General features: G+C 43.4%; 1 protein-coding gene across 12 annotated transcripts in view; it reads left to right on the plus strand.

Moving 5' to 3' along the window:
* Window positions 1-19,892, plus strand: part of mecom (MDS1 and EVI1 complex locus) — a 133,586-nt gene that overhangs the window by 37,889 nt on the left and 75,805 nt on the right. For all 12 annotated transcript variants that reach the window (XM_039787617.1, XM_039787585.1, XM_039787612.1 and 9 more), the window contains exon 2: window positions 3,598-3,944. In XM_039787617.1, coding sequence (XP_039643551.1) covers window positions 3,598-3,944 — 347 coding nt within the window. The remainder of the gene's footprint in view (window positions 1-3,597; window positions 3,945-19,892) is intronic.

Here is a 19,892-nt window from a genome sequence, read left to right on the forward strand (position 1 = left end):
GAGGGCCAGTTCTCGTAAGGTGAGGAGTTCATTTCCATATTTCATGATCTAAGACCCCATCAGTCAACTGTTAGTCCTCTCTATCTGGCTAGATAAAGTGGTCTGTGAATTGGGCTCTGGTTAAGTAGATGAATAATGTTCCCACCTTACACCTTACAGTGTTATCGCCTGTCCAGCATACTATAAGCAGAGATGCAGCAGAGGAACTGGGACATAAAAATATAATTCAGTTCTCCCCAATCTGTTGTCTAGTTGGCGCCAAACTAGGATTTGTCTTTAGCTTTCCATAGATATATTTGTAACAATTTAATAGTATCACTGTACACACAAGAATCACGTGACTATACATTCTTGACTCAACATATGGATTATTATAGACATATATATTAAGTGCCTATATTATGTGATGCCTAGAAATGATTAACATCACTTAAAGCAAGCATGATGGAGTAATAGAGTTTACCTGATTAAAACATAAGTGACATCAAACATTATAGGAGAGATGGCCGAGAGTAAAATGGGTTAATGCAGCAAAAGACGCACTTGTTAGGACGACGGCGATGAAATAAGAGCAAGAAAGACAGTGGTGCAGAAAAGAAATGAGAAAGGGGGGGGGGGGTTAACTGTGTCCACAGGTAGGTTATTTCTCTCTGTAAACATATGTATCCATTTGTCCCCCGGGTGCGTCCCCTTGGCGTCCCGTCGGCAGTGGCTGGGTCACACCTCCATTAGAGGCTTTGTCACAGTGATTAATAGCTCCTTCTATCATCTTTAATTCACTCCCTGATGATGGCGGCCCTGCTCGCTGCTCGGGGTAATCGTGTGATGTATGAGTCCGCCCAACACCTCGTGGCAGAGGTGAAAATCATTCCACCCATGCAGATAGCAGTCCCGGGAACAAATGTTTTCCCTCTAAATAAAAATTAATGAATTTGGCGTCAAGCGCAAGCATTTAAATACACTGGATGCACGCGCCTGTGTGCATATCTGTGTTCATGCAAAGTGATGTATTTTCTGATGTTCATGAGTGAATTTGATGGGAAGATAATATTGTTTTTCTCATTATTTTTCACTTAATCTTTTGTGTTGTCGTTCATATACATCAACATCAAAGTTGTTTTTTTTCACTTGCTTTCTTGTACTATCATGATGTGCCATCTCTGTTGATAATGCAGTTGTAGTCATGGTGCTGCTCCCAGCTGGAGTTCCCCTTCTCTACCAAGAATTCTTTTAGTTCTCCCTCTTTGATGAAGGGCGTCAGCTTGCAATGATGAAGTAATGTCCATTACTGAACAAACAAACAGGACTATTTGCTTTAAGTAGGCTGAGACACACACACACACACACACACACACACACACACACACACACACACACACACACACACACACATATACACACACACCAACCAATCAGATCATCTGTGTTCAGTGTCGTTACCGCCCCACGTCTAAGCACAGCTGCGGTCTTTGACTTATCAATCATCTGCACATGAAACCACAATTTTTAAAACTCTGAACATAGCATATTTGCTTTCGGCTAACGTTTACCTTACAGAAACATATATGTTTATGAGATAAAATGCTCTCGTTGAGTCCACTGGACCGGGGGAATTTCTGGTCTAAATCAAATATAAACTTGGAGACCAGTGTGAGGGGGGAAAATGTCAGAGGAGAAACAGCAATGGAGGGATACAGTTACCTTTAAAAGCTCTTGTCCTTGTACCATATGGCAAGCTTCACATCCAGGACTATAACCACGTTACTCCGTGCTGAAAATCATTACGATGACTCCCAGAGCCACATTGGGTTTCATGCCCGGCCCGGCTCAGCCAGAGTCTTTAAAAGACTTTCCCCTCAAACAAGCCGGGCCCACACAGTGTGTGTGTCAAACACAATAGTTGCACTGACACTGTGATCAGGTATTGCTGCAGGCAACGACTATGAGAAACACTTAAGTTGTAAATCTGGTTCGACAAATACACCAACATACAGCATAACACAGAAAATGCAGCAAATATATCTGTAATGGACAGCTGATTCAGCACAATGTGGTCATGCATAAATTTTCTTCCCCACAGCAAACACACATTTTGACAGGAATTATGATTCTTAACTGGCACAGGAAAATAGCTCCTGTGCTACTTATGCGGTAGTTAACAGTTTCACGTTCCTTTTCACCAGACATTGTGCTTTGACCTTGCACATATTTTAAGGATATTTATGCACTTGGCTTATCTTGTTCTTCAGTGTAAAGGTGAGAGCACATGAAAAAGTTCAACGACTTTGTCCAGGTCTTGAGTTAATCTCTTAGGTTAGTTTATGACCACCTGTGGCCAATCACAGTGACCCGTTCAGTCAATCAGAAGCATGGTTACTTCTTGGCCAGTGAACAAGAAGTGTGTGTGTGTGGATCTGTGTGGATCAAAGGTTCCACGGCTGACAGCGCAGCGGTACAGTGTCACACAGGCAGCCCTTCAGGAATGTTCCTCAGCCCAGGGATGGGTTGTGGAGCCTCATTAGCAGAGCCCTCTCTCCCCGTAGCCTGTCAGCCTGCGTTAGGCGCTGCCCTTCTCAGATGCACGCTGGGGGAGCGGCAGCATCCTGTGAATCATTTCCGCCTTCGAGTGACTTTCTGTCTCTCCGTGTGACACCTGGCTGGCAGTCTGTCGTCCTAGATGGCTTCTTCATTAGCTCTTGCATTTGTCTGCTTGCTTGTTTGGAGACCTGTCTGATTGTCTGTATGCAGACTCGTCTTTCTGCCTTTCTGACTGCCTGTGCATGTAAATGTATCCGTTTTTCCGATTTTTCTGCTTTCTTTCCACTTATTTCCGAGACTTTGGAACAGTGCTACTTTGGGCCACCTACACAATGTGTCACCACTGTGAATGACTCAATCCCTCTTCCACCATTAGACTCCACCAGCCACGTGTGCCACTCTGAAGAAGCCCAGTGTGGGTTCAAGGGTCGTGCTTCTATGTCCTGTTTCACTCTATTCACAATTAACCCCAGTATGCTTCCCTCTGTTTTCACTGTACAGTGGAGAAAGAGTTCAGGAAAAGGAAATATAAAACAGTCAGAGCAGTACAATGCTGAGCAGACCCCCGCTTACCAACCTTGGCATCAGCTCAAACAGATGACAAACATACCATGTTGCTGCTGTGTGTTTTTCCTCCTCGAAAAGCCTGTTTTTTGACATATGAAGTCTTATTTAAAAATTTGATAAGAATTTAAATGTGTCTGTTGGATGTTTCCTAGGCGAGGAACATGTCCAATGATTAGAAACTAGTAAAAAAAAGAAGAAAAACATTGACATTAGAGCATACAAGTGTGCTCCCTTCATGCTCTCCTGCTCTTTATTACTGAGTTCAATGAAAACAGAACCAAGGCTTTGTCACATGTTGCTTCACATCTGTTCGTCTTCTGCTAACTGATAAAGATAATACGTGCACACTTTGTCTGTTTTACTCAATTGTCAGTGTTGCAGAAACGTATCAAAGAACATTGGAAAGATAACCTGTTGCCACTGTTAATTTGTGATAATCACAAAGACGTCACTGAGCATTGCCCTCACATAGAGACTCTCTGTCTTTCACAGGCGATGGTGACGATGAGTTTGCCCTCTACCCGTCTGACATCTTAGATGATGTATGTGGCTCTGATGGTGATCCCACACCTTCCTCGGCCCTGGCAGAGGAACCAGTGTCCCCTCTGCTCTCTGATGATGACGCTTCACCCCAGGACCCCTTGTCATTCCAACACCCAAGCATCTTTTTACCCCACGAAGATTTGGCCATTCCCCTGGACTTTGAACTGCGAGAGTCAGCGGTTCCTGGCGGAGGCTTTGGCATCTGGAGCCGCAGGAGGGTAAACGTCGGGGAGCGCTTTGGACCATATGAAGGAGAGCACATGCCTTGTCTCCAGGATCCTACTCAAGGCTGGGAGGTAGGAACATATTCAATGATGAAGAGTTCATGTGCAAATTCTTAATGTGATCCAAAATGTTCGCTTTGCACAGTCACTACGATTGACAGAAATTAATGTTTACACTGTAACAGTTATAATAATAAGAAATAACAAAAAACATTCAGAAAACAGACCTTTTTTTTTTTTTATACAGTGGTCACCATATATTACTTGGCAGCTAGGGTAAAGACATTTGCTCTACATAACGGAGCTTAAGCTTTGGTTCTAGTATAAACATAAAAAGTGCAGTTACAAGGCTACAGTAGTAGCGCACTTTCTGACAAGGGGTGGGGGTGGTGGGGGGGTTCCTTGGCCCATATACACTGTAGCATTCACATCAGTCCTCTTTTTTCATTTCCTCCCATGTCGTCATGCTCACATTTAGCCCAGTGACCACAAGGCTGTTGTTGCCGTTTGCTGCCCAGTGATGTAATGTTAGCTCAGTGCCATTGAAAGAAAGGGAGTCGAGGTTGTGCTCTTAACTCAATTAAAATGAAAAGCTATAAATCCCTTTTTCATCCTGGTTAGGGACCCAGTGCGGCCATTGGCAAATCACATATTGGTCAGCCGGCACAAACAATCGAAGGCAGGGTCACGGGACAAGGTGAAAGGTTAGATGTGGTCTCCGTCAGTGTCATGCTTGTTTGGTTTTATAGAGTAGGAGGAAGGGGCTGGCAGAGTATCAGCCTCATTAAGTCTCCCGAAATAGATCCTCTCCTCTCTATTTGGATGTGAGGATTTAGTCCTTCATATTCAGGCTTCTGTCCCTTTTTGTAGAACAGAACCAAGCTAAACTGCTGACCATGCAGTTAATAAAGCAAAAGTCACAGGTTTAAATCGAAATATGCTTCAATACAGCATTCCTTCTCTTACTTGAGTCTCCCTAACACTGAAGTCCATTTCAATGCTGCACTGTTACGCTGACTGAGAACGTGTTGGTAAAGTATCAACATTCGGCTCATATAAATAGTTTGGGATTTGGACTGGTGCTCGTTGGCTTTGCATCATAGAGTGTTACCCCAGCCCATCAGCTCTGACTCAGTGGTTTTGGCTCAGACCAAACCAAAATATATTTATTTTTCCTTTTTTCACTCCGGACTACATTTCTCCAAGAAACAACTTCTCCCTAATTATCAACTACCGGGTGAGACAAAATTTATAAATGTCTCTTAAATTGAAAGTAAGGAAAGGAATTTTTATGAAACAGAATCTTAATAATAAAAAAAAAGAGTCTCTGTCTCTCTGTAAGAGATTTACAGCTGGTTGAACAAGCTCTCTGGGTTATTCTTTTTTCCCAGGGAAGGAAATAAAGGAAAAAGAGGTTTCATGAATTTTAATCCGGCGGTAATTTATGGGTAGCTTGAATAATAATATGTATTTAAAAAGCTGAGGAGCTGGGATGTGAGTGTGCATATGTGTGTGTCTGGGGGCAGGCGGGTGGGGGGGGGGGATTGAGGGGAAAGATGGGATCCTGGCGAGGCAGCACTGTATCACAATGTTTAATTACCACCCTGACAGCGAGCCATAACTCTTTCCATTAAGTAAATAAGTTGTAAAGAATTTATGATGAAATGCCACATTATTCAGAATGGATATTCCGTGATGACATCCCTCTGCATTAAATATGGTAAACGCCATTAAGCCCTCCTGACCCTCCCCCCTCTCCTCCCATGCCCACCCGTTTACCATCCCTCACCCATTGCTCACCCCCCCCCTGCAAACCGTCAATATGCCAATAAGCCTGCGGAGGGTCTGTAAAAATAAAATTGATTTGGTAAATGTGAGTTAAGATAGATATGTTTGCTTTCATCATCAATTCCATGCAGCGCAGCAAGGTGATGTCACCGACCGGGGAACGCTAAAGTGGCGCTCCCATCTGGAGCGTTTGATGGAGGGCCCTGAGCGGCCCAGGCCAGTGGTGACAGACTGGGGGAAGTTTGTCACCAGGGAGGCCACAGTTCCTCAGAGCCATCACCATAAATTTGGGGGCTTTATTCATAAAGGGGTAGAGTGAGTTATGGTGTCCATGATGCTTTATGAATACAGGAATGGTGACTTATGGGAAAGATAGCTTCAGTAAATAAGCGGTAGAGAGGCAGCAGCAAGGGGTCTGTCAGGCTGAGACGCTCACCTACAGTACACGGTCGTATGCAGAACTGGAGTGCTGACCGCGCCAGTTGTCATAATGCTCACTGTGTGAGTGTGCATGTGTGTATTTGTGTGTGTTTGTGAGCTGAGACAAATCTATTAATGAGTGCTTTTGGTAAGTTTATGTTTTTTTATAAGAGTGAATTGTGTTTGTGTTAAGGATTTCTTCATGAATTTCTTTATGTCAAATCTTAACTGTGTCATTATAAATATTTTCTCCCAACCACTTTCTTGACTGAAGATTTACTTTCAGTTCAACAAATTCAACTGTAAACTGAAACCAGACTGGATTTGGATTTGGCTTCAATTCATGTAACAGGTCAAAATTCAAATAATACAGGGTTAGGTACTCAATTTGTTTTCCCAGAATTGATTTAATAATTTCACTTAAATAATGGAAATTAAAATAAACCATGAACTATAAAATATTGCATTCTTTCATATGACAGAATGGCAACGAGGTGGCCTGCACTTGCCCATAGTATTTGCATGTATTCTCTCCTTGAAAATACTCTTAACGCCTGGATGCCCACCAGTCCATATTCTGCTGTCTCTCTCTCTCTCTGAGTTGTTAGGCACATTGAAAATCTTCACTCAATGAGCCTTTGGGCTCACCCAAACTCACAGCCCCACGGGATTATGGGTCCTGCGCTTAGAATACTGGGTGCCTCCTGCTGTAGGAGCGATGGGCGGAGCAGGTTAGGGGTGCGAGAAGGGGTGGGATGGTGAGTGGGGCGGGACAGGGGCGCTTTAGGGCCTTTGTGCACTTCTTGAGTGAGAGGCGGAGGTGGAGGTGGAGGCAATAGTGTTGGTGGTAGTGGTGGTGGTGGTGGGGAGGTGGTGAAGGAGATTAGCAGTGATGGTGAATGGGAGTAGAGGATTAGGGACTGGGCAGGGCCTTTCCTGGCTCTGCCTGTCTCCTGAACCTCCCGGTCATGAGAGGATGGGAGGATGGAAGGAGGAGAGGCAGCTGCCTGGCCGGGAGGAGACCCATCATTTCAACTGTTGTCAGCTGAAATTCTTGCATTTCTAACGATCTCCTGAGAAGTTTGTATTGTGTGTTTGTACTCTATTACTAGTTGTTGGATCATAAACTTTTAATTTAAGATTCCAAAAAGACATTTTGTCATGAAACTTTAGTTCATAGAGCCTGTGGTTATGGTGCCAGCAGGTGATTTGTCATATTTACAAAACAGCGGAAACGACAAGAAAATCTAGCATGCAAGGTTTTTGAGGCAGTTTTGCAACTGTAGTTCAATCGTATAATAATAATTTATACTTTATATAAGTTAGTATTTACTGCTTTTGCCATTTTTCCTCTTATATGTACAGACAGTGTGAACTCTAGGGAAGTTCGATCCTGGGATCAGGGTTTTGTGTGTTGCATGTGTGTCCACATGCGCCCTTATGTGTGCATGTGTGTGTAAGACAGAGTGTGAGAGCGTGGATGGAGGGCGTTTCGAGAGGGCGTATGTTTTGTGCACGGATAAGCCGCTGTCCTGAATGAATGCAGATGTCTGGCTGGCTGTCCGCCTGTCCCCTGTGCGCTGACGGCCTGTCACCTCTCTCTGTCACAGGGAGAAAGAGCCACTCTCGGCCCTCCTAAAAGCCCCTTAATCCACATCCCATCCACTGTCAGCTGAGATGGCCTTGCCCACAGCAGCGCTTAGAAAGGCAGGCGCTAGGGATGAACCTCTCTGTCACTCACGCACCTCTCAATGGACACACATCTTCACATTTTCACACGCACGCACACACACATATAGTTTTTTTTTTTTTTTAGCAATTCAAAGTGGAAAAGTCCTGCTTCTGCAAAGGCGATGTGAATGGCAGTTGTCAATGCATTGTGCTGCATGGACACGGACACGGCTGCGCTGACATCATCGTGGGACCTGTTTTCTCTCATGAGAAGAGCACTAACTGGCTGCTAAGACACTGTGTAATTATGAAGTAGCTGTTCATAGCATACACTTGGGTCTCATTGGCACTTAATGAATTGTAAAGAAGACAATAAAGACCGTTAAAATCTGTTGTGTGAGACCGGATAGTGAGAGGAGGGAAATGTGTCACCATGTAGACAGAATGTGGACAAGGGATTGTTGAATTGTGCTGCAGAGGAAACACATGTCCTTTAATTATACATTCTTTAATTATAAATACAGCTTCACTTCTGAGCTGTGTAAGACTAGTAGTTAGGACATGTAGTTTGATAGACCTGGGGGTAAAATAACTACTGGAGGTGATGGATTAGGGCTAAGACCAAGGCTTAGCTTAGAATATGAATTAAGACTAAGAGGTCTCAGGGTATCGGATGGACTCAGGTTGAAGTCGGTTTGAACTTGTCTATATACTGTAGTTACAATGTTCTAAAGTCTTTAGCAGTAGACCTGCGGACACTCACCACAAACACAGAACTAGGTTAAGGCGTTCCAAGTTAAGCTTAGTCTACCTTTCACCCTGTGATCTAAGTCAATTTAACTGGATGCTTGCAGTGTATGATCTGATTCCTTATCTATATAGTATAAATGAGTATCTTACTAATTGTGTTCACATTCAAAGAATCTGCAATTCATGATTTAGCCCTAATTATAACTTGATCATAGTTTATTTGCCATAACCATGGTCTTTTCTTAACCTTATCCATGATGTATTGTAGATGTAATGGGCAGATATTGTAGAATGTGAAAATGGTAGCATGTGAAGTAAAAACATTTGTTGGCATAGAATGTAATCTGGGGTTTTGCAGAATTATGCTCTGTGGACATTTTTGTTTGGTAATTGTAGAGTTGTATAAAACGCTTCAAACTGACTGTATCACAGAAAACTGGAGTCAAATTCCCTGTATGCGTTTACACTTTTACACTTGGCCATTAAAACAGATTCTGATTGAATTCCTACCATCACAGCAATCATCTCAAATGTCTAAAATACGGTATGTCACAACAACCAGTCACAGTAAGTCTTCCTAAGACCGAAGCCCGTCAGCTATTTTGATGAACAGTTGTAGTTTATGTATAGTTTTCTATTTAATCAAATCTAGGATTTATTGAATTACAGTACATTGGCCCCAGTCCTAGTGAGTAAATATATAATGTGCCTTAACCTGCTGAGCTACCAAAACACCCCTGGCCTCTAACTTCCTTTACATAGTGCAGAGTGTGCAGCCCCATTATGCCTTCAGCCACGTGTGTCTGTGTCTGCTTTTGTCTCTCCTGGTGTCTGTGGGGGAGATGAGCTCCCCATTCAATGTAACTGGAGCTTGATTATCTTGGACGGGAGTGATGTCCATTCAAAAATCCCAAAGACAAAACAGGCTGGGGGTCCGTCTCCCTGCCTTCTCATTTGATTGGTAATCCCTTTCTTTGGGTTAATCTGTTGTTTGCTGGTGCTGGTTGTGGCTTGTGTTTGTCTGTTTGTGTGTGTTTGTGTGTGTGTGGGGTGTGTGTGTGTCTGTGTGTGTGTGTGTGTGTGGTTGGGGTGGTGGGGGGTGTTCTAATCTCATGTGAGAGGAGCAAGAGGAGATGAGGCAAATTCATAAAGAAAAGGCGTGAGATAAAGTGTCAGATGATTCACCTATATGAGTCAATCAATCAGTTAAACAGGATGAAGAAAAAAAATGATACTCATTTTTGATTTCCCCCCTCATTCCTTAGCGCTACTCCCCCTTCTCCTCCACCTTCTCCTCCTCACACCCTCCTCCCACCCTCTCTGTCTGAGTTCCCAGCAGGGAGGGGAAGCTAGGTTAACTAACTGAACAAAGTCAGAGTGAATTGCAGAAGGACAAAGGCGGGCATGAGTGGGGGCTATGCCAGTTGGAAGGTGTAGCCAGCAGCACAATGCCAGGTGAAGGAGGCTCTCCTCAGGGGTCCATCCAAGCAGGGCAAAGGTCACGGGCCTTATTAGATCTGAAGTGAATAGAACGACTTGTTTGATTGAAGAAGGAGTTCAGGAAAAGGAGCGATGAGGAAGGAGGAGTTCACCTGTTTGAAAAGCTCAGAGGGGAGGCATGTTTCTCCCCCCATTATATCTGACCCGACTAGCTGATAGCTCACGGTGAGAGTCACAACACACACATAACACTCTGAGCTGAAGAAAAGGAGGCTGATCGGAAACACATGCAGGGCCAACTCAATAACACAATGACAAACGTCTAGACAGCCACAGATATAATAGAATTTATGTGCAGGTGCATTGACTCATCGGCGGGATATAAATGCCACTGCCTCATAACACACATTTACATCATCTATACTCAGCTGTTATAGCTCTCTGGATGCATTGAGGAAGATGTACACTGCAAGACTTGCTGGAACAAGAAAGCTTTAAAGTCCCTGTCTAAGCCATTATTTCTAAGACATTTTTGTGTTATTCGATGTTTTACAGAGGGAAATAAAATAAGAAATGAGAGAAGTGAAAGTTTCATGTAGCAAAGTTTACCAGCTTGAATTAATTTCCACACAAGAATTAAAATGTTTATATTGCCTGCTAAAGAGCCTTAAAGCTATTTGTTTGTAAGGTTAAACTGTTCTAAATGAACCTTTAGTAAAAATGTGAAACCACCTCCTTTTAATTTACAACTCTATAGGCTGTAAATGTGGTGAAAGTACTGAAGTAATATTAGGAAAGAAGTGAGGAGAATGTGCAAGAGCTACTAACTCCACCCAAGATAGGAGCACTCGAATCAAACACACCTCGTCAGCTGTCTACAAAACTCCCCTGGACAAAAAAAGGGCTGCAGCACTGCGTGTTTGGAATGTGTATGCGTACCCACAAAAATACACCAACACAGTAAATCCCCTAGGTTCACACACACACACACACACACACACACACACACACACACACTCAAAATGTGCCCCTGCACTCTGCACAGATAGGAGTGAAAATGAGGGGACCCCTAAACAGCGTACAGGAAACAGAGGTGATGAATTCCGTGTGCAGGGCCACAGAGCCAGGTTCATAGATACCTTATCGAGGGGGATTGATAGGGGAAGGGCCTTCCCTTAAAAAACACTACTGATTGTTTCCAAATGTCTTCCCTATGGGGAGGGTTAGAGAGAGGGAGAGACAGCGACTCAGGGCCAGAGTTGCAGGCTTTTTATTGGTCCAGTCCGGGGAAACAGAGAGGAAACAGCAACTCTGTCCTGGCTTTCCTGCCCCGAGTTGCTGCTAGTGCTTAACTACCAGTCAGATCGCATTACCAAGGCAGTAAATCTAAGTACCGGTTAACGCAAATAATCAAGAGCTAATACTGCTCTACGAAACCACTTTCTCTGTGTCTGTGGTCAGAGCTGCGCAAACAGGCACAAGCCAGGGCCCTCTGTCCTCTTAGCCTGACTCTCCCTCACTCTCTCACGGCTATTATAACCTACACACAGTCACAATCTCAATATACTTATGTATCCATGTATCCCTGTGTGTGTGTGTGTGTGTGTGTGTGTGTGTGTGTGTGTGTGTGTGTGTGTGTGTGTGTGTGTGTGTGTGTGTTCACTCACGTTTAAATGTCTCTTCTGTCTCTGCACTGCAGTTCAAAGGGTAATGGGACGGTGCGGTCTGGTTTGAGAGCTTATTACTGGCTTAAGAGCTAAAAAACGCAGGCCAGGCCACATTCAGCACAGTAACATCGTACCCCTCTTCCAATTACTTCATATTGCCGCTCCAATTAGAGTGGAGCAGGTCCAAAACCAGAACTGAGAGCTGCTAGGTTTAGAGAGAGAGAAAGCAGAGGCCCCGGGTGGCAGTAATGAGGTCTTAACCCCGACTTTGCTCTATTATGTCATAATGCTTTAATTTAAGCCATATGATAGGCTGCTGTGCACTCTTGTGTTATTGGAAAGTCAATATTTGTGAGCTGGCCCTGTCTGGTCCCCTCAGATGTGGCCTAGGAAGTAAGTGCAAAAAGCTAAAGAGTGCTGAGGAGCAAATGATTGACAGAAGGTTGCTCAGGGAGGGTATTGTATGTGAGGTGATGGCATCCTGCTTCCTGACACACATTATTAAATGATAAGATAAACAAGTACTGTATGTCACGTCTACACCGGCTGATGGAGACTTTAGTCTACAAAGCACTATGTCACACATGTAGTAGTAGTCAATACAAAGGTGATAAACCTAGCACCTTCTTAGTACTACTAGTATTGGCAGAATTATTACTAACAGCAGTGTTAGTTCCATGTATAGTTCAGTTTCATGCTGGCACTTCCTCGTGTAAAGTAACATACAGGTCATTCAACTGATTCTACACAGCATCTGTACTAAACTACCCAACAGAAGTGGGCAGCTTTTACCTTAATATATCAGTAATCATAATCAAATAGTATCATATATGAGAATATAATGCTCTGCGAGCGGCCAGTCGGTACAATGAGTACTGTTTGTTTTAATACTTAAAGTAGGTTTTGCTTTAATACATAATGTACACACACGTTGTATTATTGTGCGTCAAGGGGACTTTTGAATGCTGGACTTTTACATGTAATGTGGTATTTTTACATTGTGGTATTACTATATTTGCTTAAGATCTGAATATGTGTTATCACATTAGGTTTTACACAACAATGTGCTCCTGCCCACACACCTGGGACCAGCGACTCACGTTGGCATCACTCTGCAATCAAAAGCAGTTTTCTGGCCTACTGTTGCACCGAGTGCTAATTAACTAACAGTGGATTTGTTAATAGTTTGTACAGTTTTTGAAGGTCACATTTTAAATTAGTGTGGCTCTTGTATTTAATGGGGTTAATTACCATGGTAATAACCCACGATCTCAGGTTGCATTATAATGATACAGTCCATCAATTTTTGTCATTGCATAATTACAATAGGGGATGTTTAATTATATTGAGAATAAACATACATTTTTTTCTATAATGAGAACTGAGTAGAAAATACTATATTTTGAAAGAAGGGAAGAATTTACTGCTTGAACAGCTTTAGTAACAAGATCAGAATCATTTGAAACCTTCATGGAAGAAATTGTTGAGTGACGGTACAGCAAATGTACAAAACATAATAACTACTACTCTTCTACAAGTGTACCTCTCTAAAGTGAACTCTCGATGCTGCACTATAGGCTACATATGCTGCAAATCAGACTTCATTTGTTTTCTGCAGAGTTACATTTCTTGTTTACACTCAAAGTGACTTCAGGAATGTTATTCTAACTACATTACAGCAGCTTTTGCAGGGTATCTCTTTCATACCCAGCATTGTTCATTGTTTGAAGATGTAAATTGAGCAATAAAAAGGGAATGCTTACGGGATATATTGGATTAGACATCCAGCATACTGTATGCTCATGTGTTTTGCATTATAGTTTTCTAAACTTTAGACGTTAAACTAACCCTAACCCATAGGGCAGGAGATTGAGCTCTACACATGGCAGTCACCCTTAAATCCACAGATAAATGCAGCTCACTCATGCAAAGATGGTGGTGAATAGATAGTGTTTCTCCTCCTGGGAGAGAGTGGTGGGGTGACTGGGATGAAAAAGGGACTTAAAACATGCGTATGCACAGCTACTGAGGGGGTAGTCTGTGAGAAGATAGGATAGGCAAACTAGACAACTAAGACAGGGTGAAAACAAGAGTGATAGATGAGGCAGAAGAGAGACAAAGACGGATAAAGGGGAGGGAAGAGTACAAGAGAGAAAGACTAAATCAGTCAGAGTGAATGAAAGAGAGGCAGAATGAGCTGAAGAGGTGGAGAGAGAACTCAATGTCCTGTCTCTGGTACGTGCCGAGGGAGACAGATTTCCCGGTGGAGTGTTCCCAAGTGTCCCCTTGCAGTCTGTAATAGGATTTTTTAGGCTACAGCAGGTAGTCTGTGAGGGAACTTTGTTCGTCGGTGCTCACAGATAAGGGTTAATGCTGCCCAAAGGTTCCTCCACTACACAGGGCGCTCTGGGAGTCTGTCGCTCCCTCCTCGTCGGGCCTGCGCTGTCAGCACCAATCCGTCAGAAAGGATTTCTTCCTACAAAACTCAGTGGCCATTTCTGACATCTCCAACAAACTAATTGTTGTCTCCAGTCCTGGCAAGCCCTGTGAAGTCCTAACGAGTTAGCGTCTTCTCTTCTGCACAAATGAGAAAAAAGTTACAAAATCAATTCTCAGCCGAAATTACACTTTGTCATGAGGAGAGGAGAGGAGAGGAGAGGAGAGGAGAGGAGAGGAGAGGAGAGGAGAGGAGAGGAGAGGAGAGGAGAGGAGATAATGCCAAGACAGACCAGGCCAGAGTCTCTGAGAGCAGGGTTCGTGTCATACGTATTTTCTCCTCCAAACTCTTTCTGCAAGCTGTTTTATGGTCTCTTCCCTCCAAGCCACTTTATGACAGGCATTGTAATGTTTTTAGAGTTCTGGGCAACCTCTGATTGGGCCATACAGTGCTTCTCTCTGGCCCTGAGTGACAGTGGGACCAGGTCCAACCACCACCCAGGACACAGAGCCATAAATCATCCTGCTGGCACCGGGCTCCACTTCCTAAACAGCTACCAGTTCCGGCAGGGGACAAAAAGGCTTTTGTGGGCTTTAGGCAGCCAGAACCTCTCCTCTCTTTGAGGATTCTGAAGTTTATGAGCAATGCTGAAAAAAAGATTGTGGGGGAAAGAGAGTAAAAGTTCACACACACACACACACACACACACACACACACACACACACACACACACACACACACACACACACACACACACACTTTATTCCTCTCTTATTAAGTAAGTTTAACAAGGCTATGACTGAACTATGGATAATAGCAACTGAATGAGAACACCTGTTGGACACCAGGTCTCAATCAGATCAGCCACTGTTTGTTTATATACCTCACCGTGGAAACTTCCCATTGTTGTTACTTTACGAAGATAAAGTCATCAGCTTTCAGTTTCTGCAGGAGCCCAACTTGGCGATTTCGTCACTGTGTAGTGATGTGGGTAGAATCAGACTGCCAGAGCTGCGGCGGCCCTCACCAAAGGTGGCCTCCCTCCATCACTCCATCCCTCCCTCCCTTCTTTACATTCCTCATTTCTACCAGTCTCCGTCCTCCCTGTGTGTTTGGATGGCTCCACCTCAGTGTCAGGCTGTGAGGGACGGCTGTTTTCCTTGCAGGCCAGATCAAGACAGGAGATTGGCCCCAGGGGGCCCGAGGATGTGAAGCTTCTGACACGTCCCGTAAATCTAGGGTGTCCCATCTCCACTGCTCGATCTGCGCACGGCAATGAGAACACCAATGAGGCGTGAGGATGAACATTCCTCAGGCCGTTCTCACACACAAACCCCTGGGTTTTGCTTGGAGAATAATACTTTGCTGCCCCTCTTCTCTGACTAGTAAGCTGTCCACCTCAGCAAAAAGTCTATATTTCCACCGCTGTTGAAATAAATCCCTAAACCCCAACATTTTAGGCATAAAAGTTTTCACAGGAAGGCTGCTTGCTTAGTGTATGGTCTTGTGTTTGTGTTAAATGATGAATATGAAATGGTGTGTTATTCTAGTGTCTATGAGAAGCAGTTTCGTTGATATACTTAATTCCCATAATCCTCTGCCGTGTCTGTCTCAATCCAACAGCATGGAGCTGGCAGAGCTCCGCAAATGCATGCAGACTAATTTATATATACACACTGACATACACACATATCCTTACACATGCACTATAGACATATTACTCCCATGTGTGGGACTATGTGTGGGGTAGTTAAATATTTTGCACCTATGCAACTACTATCTATCTATCTTTAACTACAAATACAAATACGTTATTTTTCTGGGACTGTTGCTGTCACCAAGTGCCTTTAATGAAAACTGTATCGGGTGCAGAAATATTTTTATATTTTAAATGGTTGGGCCATGCTTTCATGTGTGTGTCTGACAGGGAAATTAGCAGTATACAGAAAGACAAACAGATGGGCAGTTTACGCACAAATCAGTAGACAGAGGCAAAGAGACAGATAGACAGACTAAAAAGTAGACTGACCAACCAATGAGTACACAGCAGACAGGCTGGGCCCCGGCCAGCCCATGTGTCCCCTTTTCTCCTCACCCACCCAGCCGCGTTAGCCAGATTTTTCACCCAAATGGAAATGCAGCCTGTCATTTCCACGCAGCCTCCAACCGCTCTGTCTGTCCAATCCGTCACAGCACGCCGGCGGCCGCGCAAATAGGCCTGCCACTCTCACTGTCATCTGAGTAACGGATGTCCCATCGTTACCACAGGGTGGGACCAGGCAGCACTCAGGTCCACTTTCGCTCCTCCTCATTTTTCCTCCGTCCTCCTCTCACAACCTCATCCCGGTGATGAGCCTTTTGGACCTCTCTAGGATTTTAAGGTGGATGTGTGTTTGTGGGTGCTTTCTGAGAACACAGGCATGTGTATTTTTTTCTTTGTGCGATGAATGTCTCCCCCCAATCTCCCAACCCATGCCCCAATCTCCCCATCAAGAGTCAAAAGCAGCGGTATAATAGGAGCAGGGGTGGGGTGAAATAAATTGTGTCCCGGACTGGTAACCTAACAGCCATCATAAATAATGTAGACCTATTTGAAGGGGAAGATGGGGCATTAGAAGCTATTTACAGTGCAGGAGCCATGCTATCGATCAGCATGGGACGTCCCATAGATAAGAATGGGATGATGTCATGGTTATTTATGGTGATTCCCAATGGTAAGGCTACAAAAGGGATTTCGGGGTGACAGCATCATCAGTTTTTTTGGGGTGCGGGGGGTATGATGCATTCTGCCATCAATGAAACAACCAGCAGGGTAGTTGAGGGAGGTGAGGTGCAGCAGTAGCATGCCTCTGATATACACATATCAACATGCACACACACATTCAGCACACATGGACCTACACATGCAGACATGCATGGACATAGACAACCCAACCTGCACACACAAACATACTACATGCATACAAACACATACACAATGCTTAGATAAATGCCTCTGGTGTGATTAGGGTCCATAAAGAGTAGTTAGAGGAGATGGCTCAGAGGAGATACAGTACATTACTGTCTCCCTGCTTCACATACACCAGCATACATATAAAGAGTGCAATAAAACACTGGTTCTCCACTGGTGTGCTGTGAAGTGAGCCAAAGGCCATATTCAATACGAGTCTGAGACAGAATTACCATTCAGGGATCACTGCTCGGGTCACATAAGTACATGAACCTCACTTGTGTTAGATGAGAATTTAGAAACTGTGAGATATGGAGACTGGCTAAGGTGAACCTTGGCATTTGACCAGATGTCATAAATACTCTTTAGGGAGAAGAAATAACAGGAAGACATCTTGAAAAAGAACTATGAGTTAACTTAATAACAAATGCAGAGATTGGTCACCTATTACAGTGGTCTGGCAGTCAGCACTGTTGCTGCATTCACATGCTCCTTGGATGGTCCCGATTCCCAAGTTGGGAAGTCATTCTTCCGAATCTGGTGTGTTTGTGAGCTTTAAGTCGTACTGTGGGATAAATCATGAACACTACAAAGATTTGTTGTATTTTAGTGCTCAGTGTTTAAACATGTTAATTAATGATATATTACTATTATTGTCCCAGACTTGTTGCTGCACCAGTAAATATTGCTTAACCTGACTTTTTATCAGGGTTATTGCTAATAAATAGCGTTTCTAACTAATCCAGGTAACTCTACGTGGACAGCAACTAACGGTTACAACCAAATACTAAATTACATGTGAGCAAAAATTGAATGAATAAAAAGTTGACTTGTCCATCATGTTACTGCGTAATATGACGGCAAATCCTGTAGCAAATATTTTGTCAACTTTCCGAGTTGTTTTTTCAGACTTGAGGCGGTATTCATGTGAATTTTCCCAGTCTGAATTAATTTTTCCAATTATTCTGACACCACATGAATGCAACATAAGATATGTGAATGTTCGAAGCAACATGAGACAGCAAACCAATTGATATTAAATCATCTGCTCAAATGGCTGGTTCAATTTTAAAACTGCTCAACTATTTCATACAAAAGAAACATCATCTGATGACACCTTATGCTAAACAAAAACTTCATCAATAAAGAGGAAGAGAGGTCAGATTTACAGTAAACATGTAGATATATAGGGCACTGATTGGTATATCCATATATATTGTCATATAGTCTTTGTAGCTATATGTGTGTTGTAATAATTTTGTTTGTCTCCTAGCTGTACACAGTCATGTATTGGCATTATCTAATACTGTACAAGCTTAATTAAAATCTAATTTAAAGTATTATATGTATTTTTCCATATAACAAAACAATATAAAACATATATCTGGGGCTGAGTCCTTGGGGGTTCGAATCTGAACCGCAGCCCTTTGCTGCATGTCGTCCCTACTCTCTCTCCCCTCTCCTGTCTTAAAGTTATCCTGTGGATTAAAGGTCATAAAAAGCCCCAAAAAATAATCTTAAAAAAAAACATATATCTGTAAGTGTGGCAACAAAATCCAGTGAGGTATTCATAGATGGTATATGGTGAAATATTTTTTGGAAAAAAATCCAATCACTTGATAAAAGTTGCCATTTCAGTTATTACTCACAAGAAAATGTATACTGTTGTTGCAAGTGACAACATAGAAATAGAAATGGACTATCAATTGTGTGCATACTTAGACTTTGTATGGTGCCGTAATAACAGTGCTGGGATGCAGCAAACACACATACTGTACAGTACATCAATTAACACACATAATTCTGCCATACACTTTAAAAATGGTCAACGAGAGAGCAAGAAGGGTAGAACTATAGAAAGAGAGACTCCCAGAGCTGAGGGAGGTGTGGTGGGGCAGTGGAAAGAGGAGAACAGGAGGGGAGTAAAAGCTGGCACCACTCCACAGTGTTTTCTGTCGCTGGCCCCTCGGAGCAGGAACATTATTGTGAATATTAGTTCAGAACTTCTGGCACCCATCCAGACAGGGCCTGTGCAAGGGCAGCAGGGTTCAAGTCCCATCATACATACACTCATACACACACCACTACTGCCATTAACCACCACCCCCCATCTCCTCAGCACACTCAAGACTAGAAAGGCTCCACAACAACAAGATGTGTGGAGCCTAAAGTCCTGCCCAGCCCTGATAACAAGTCCCAGCTTTTTTTTTTAAATAAGCAAACACATGTGGCTGTTTGATGTCCCCCTTATCTTTGTTAAATTCTCAGAGATTTTCTCTAGCGAGATCAAATTCAGTAATTAATGTGCTCGCTTCTTTTATGAATTGTTATTGAGCAAAACTTTTGCTCAAACTCGAAAGCTCACAGCTGTGTCCGTGCACCAGTGGAGATTCCGGCAGGGTTCTTTCATGCTGCTAATGAGAAAGTGGCAGAGAGGCCTGGAAAAGTCTCCTGAACTCCATGAGGACTTGTTTAGTGTAGAAACAAAACACTCAAGTTGTGTGGTTACTCTTGGATGAGCGGTGAGGAAGTATATGGTGTTTGTCGCAACAGGGCTCAACGCTGTTCACAGTTATCTGCTTGCCTCTTGGGCTTAAAGGTCCCATGGCATGAAAATGTCACTTTATGAGGTTTTCTAACATTAATATGCATTCCCTCAGCCTGCCTATGGTCCCCCAGTGGCTAGAAATGGCAATAGGTGAGTGGCTGATATTGCTCTGCCACGCTGCAAAAAAGAGATAAAGCTCAGATGGGCCGATCTGGAATCTTGCTCCTTATGAGGTCATAAGGAGCAAGGTTACCTCCCCTTTCTCTGCTTTGCCCACCCAGAGAATTTGGCCCACCTATGAGAAAGAGACATCATGGCTTGCAAACAAGCAAAGTGGCAGTTGGTCAAG

The sequence above is a fragment of the Perca fluviatilis genome, chromosome 2 (assembly GCF_010015445.1).
Source record: "Perca fluviatilis chromosome 2, GENO_Pfluv_1.0, whole genome shotgun sequence".
In the NCBI taxonomy this organism is placed as follows: Eukaryota; Metazoa; Chordata; class Actinopteri; order Perciformes; family Percidae; genus Perca; species Perca fluviatilis.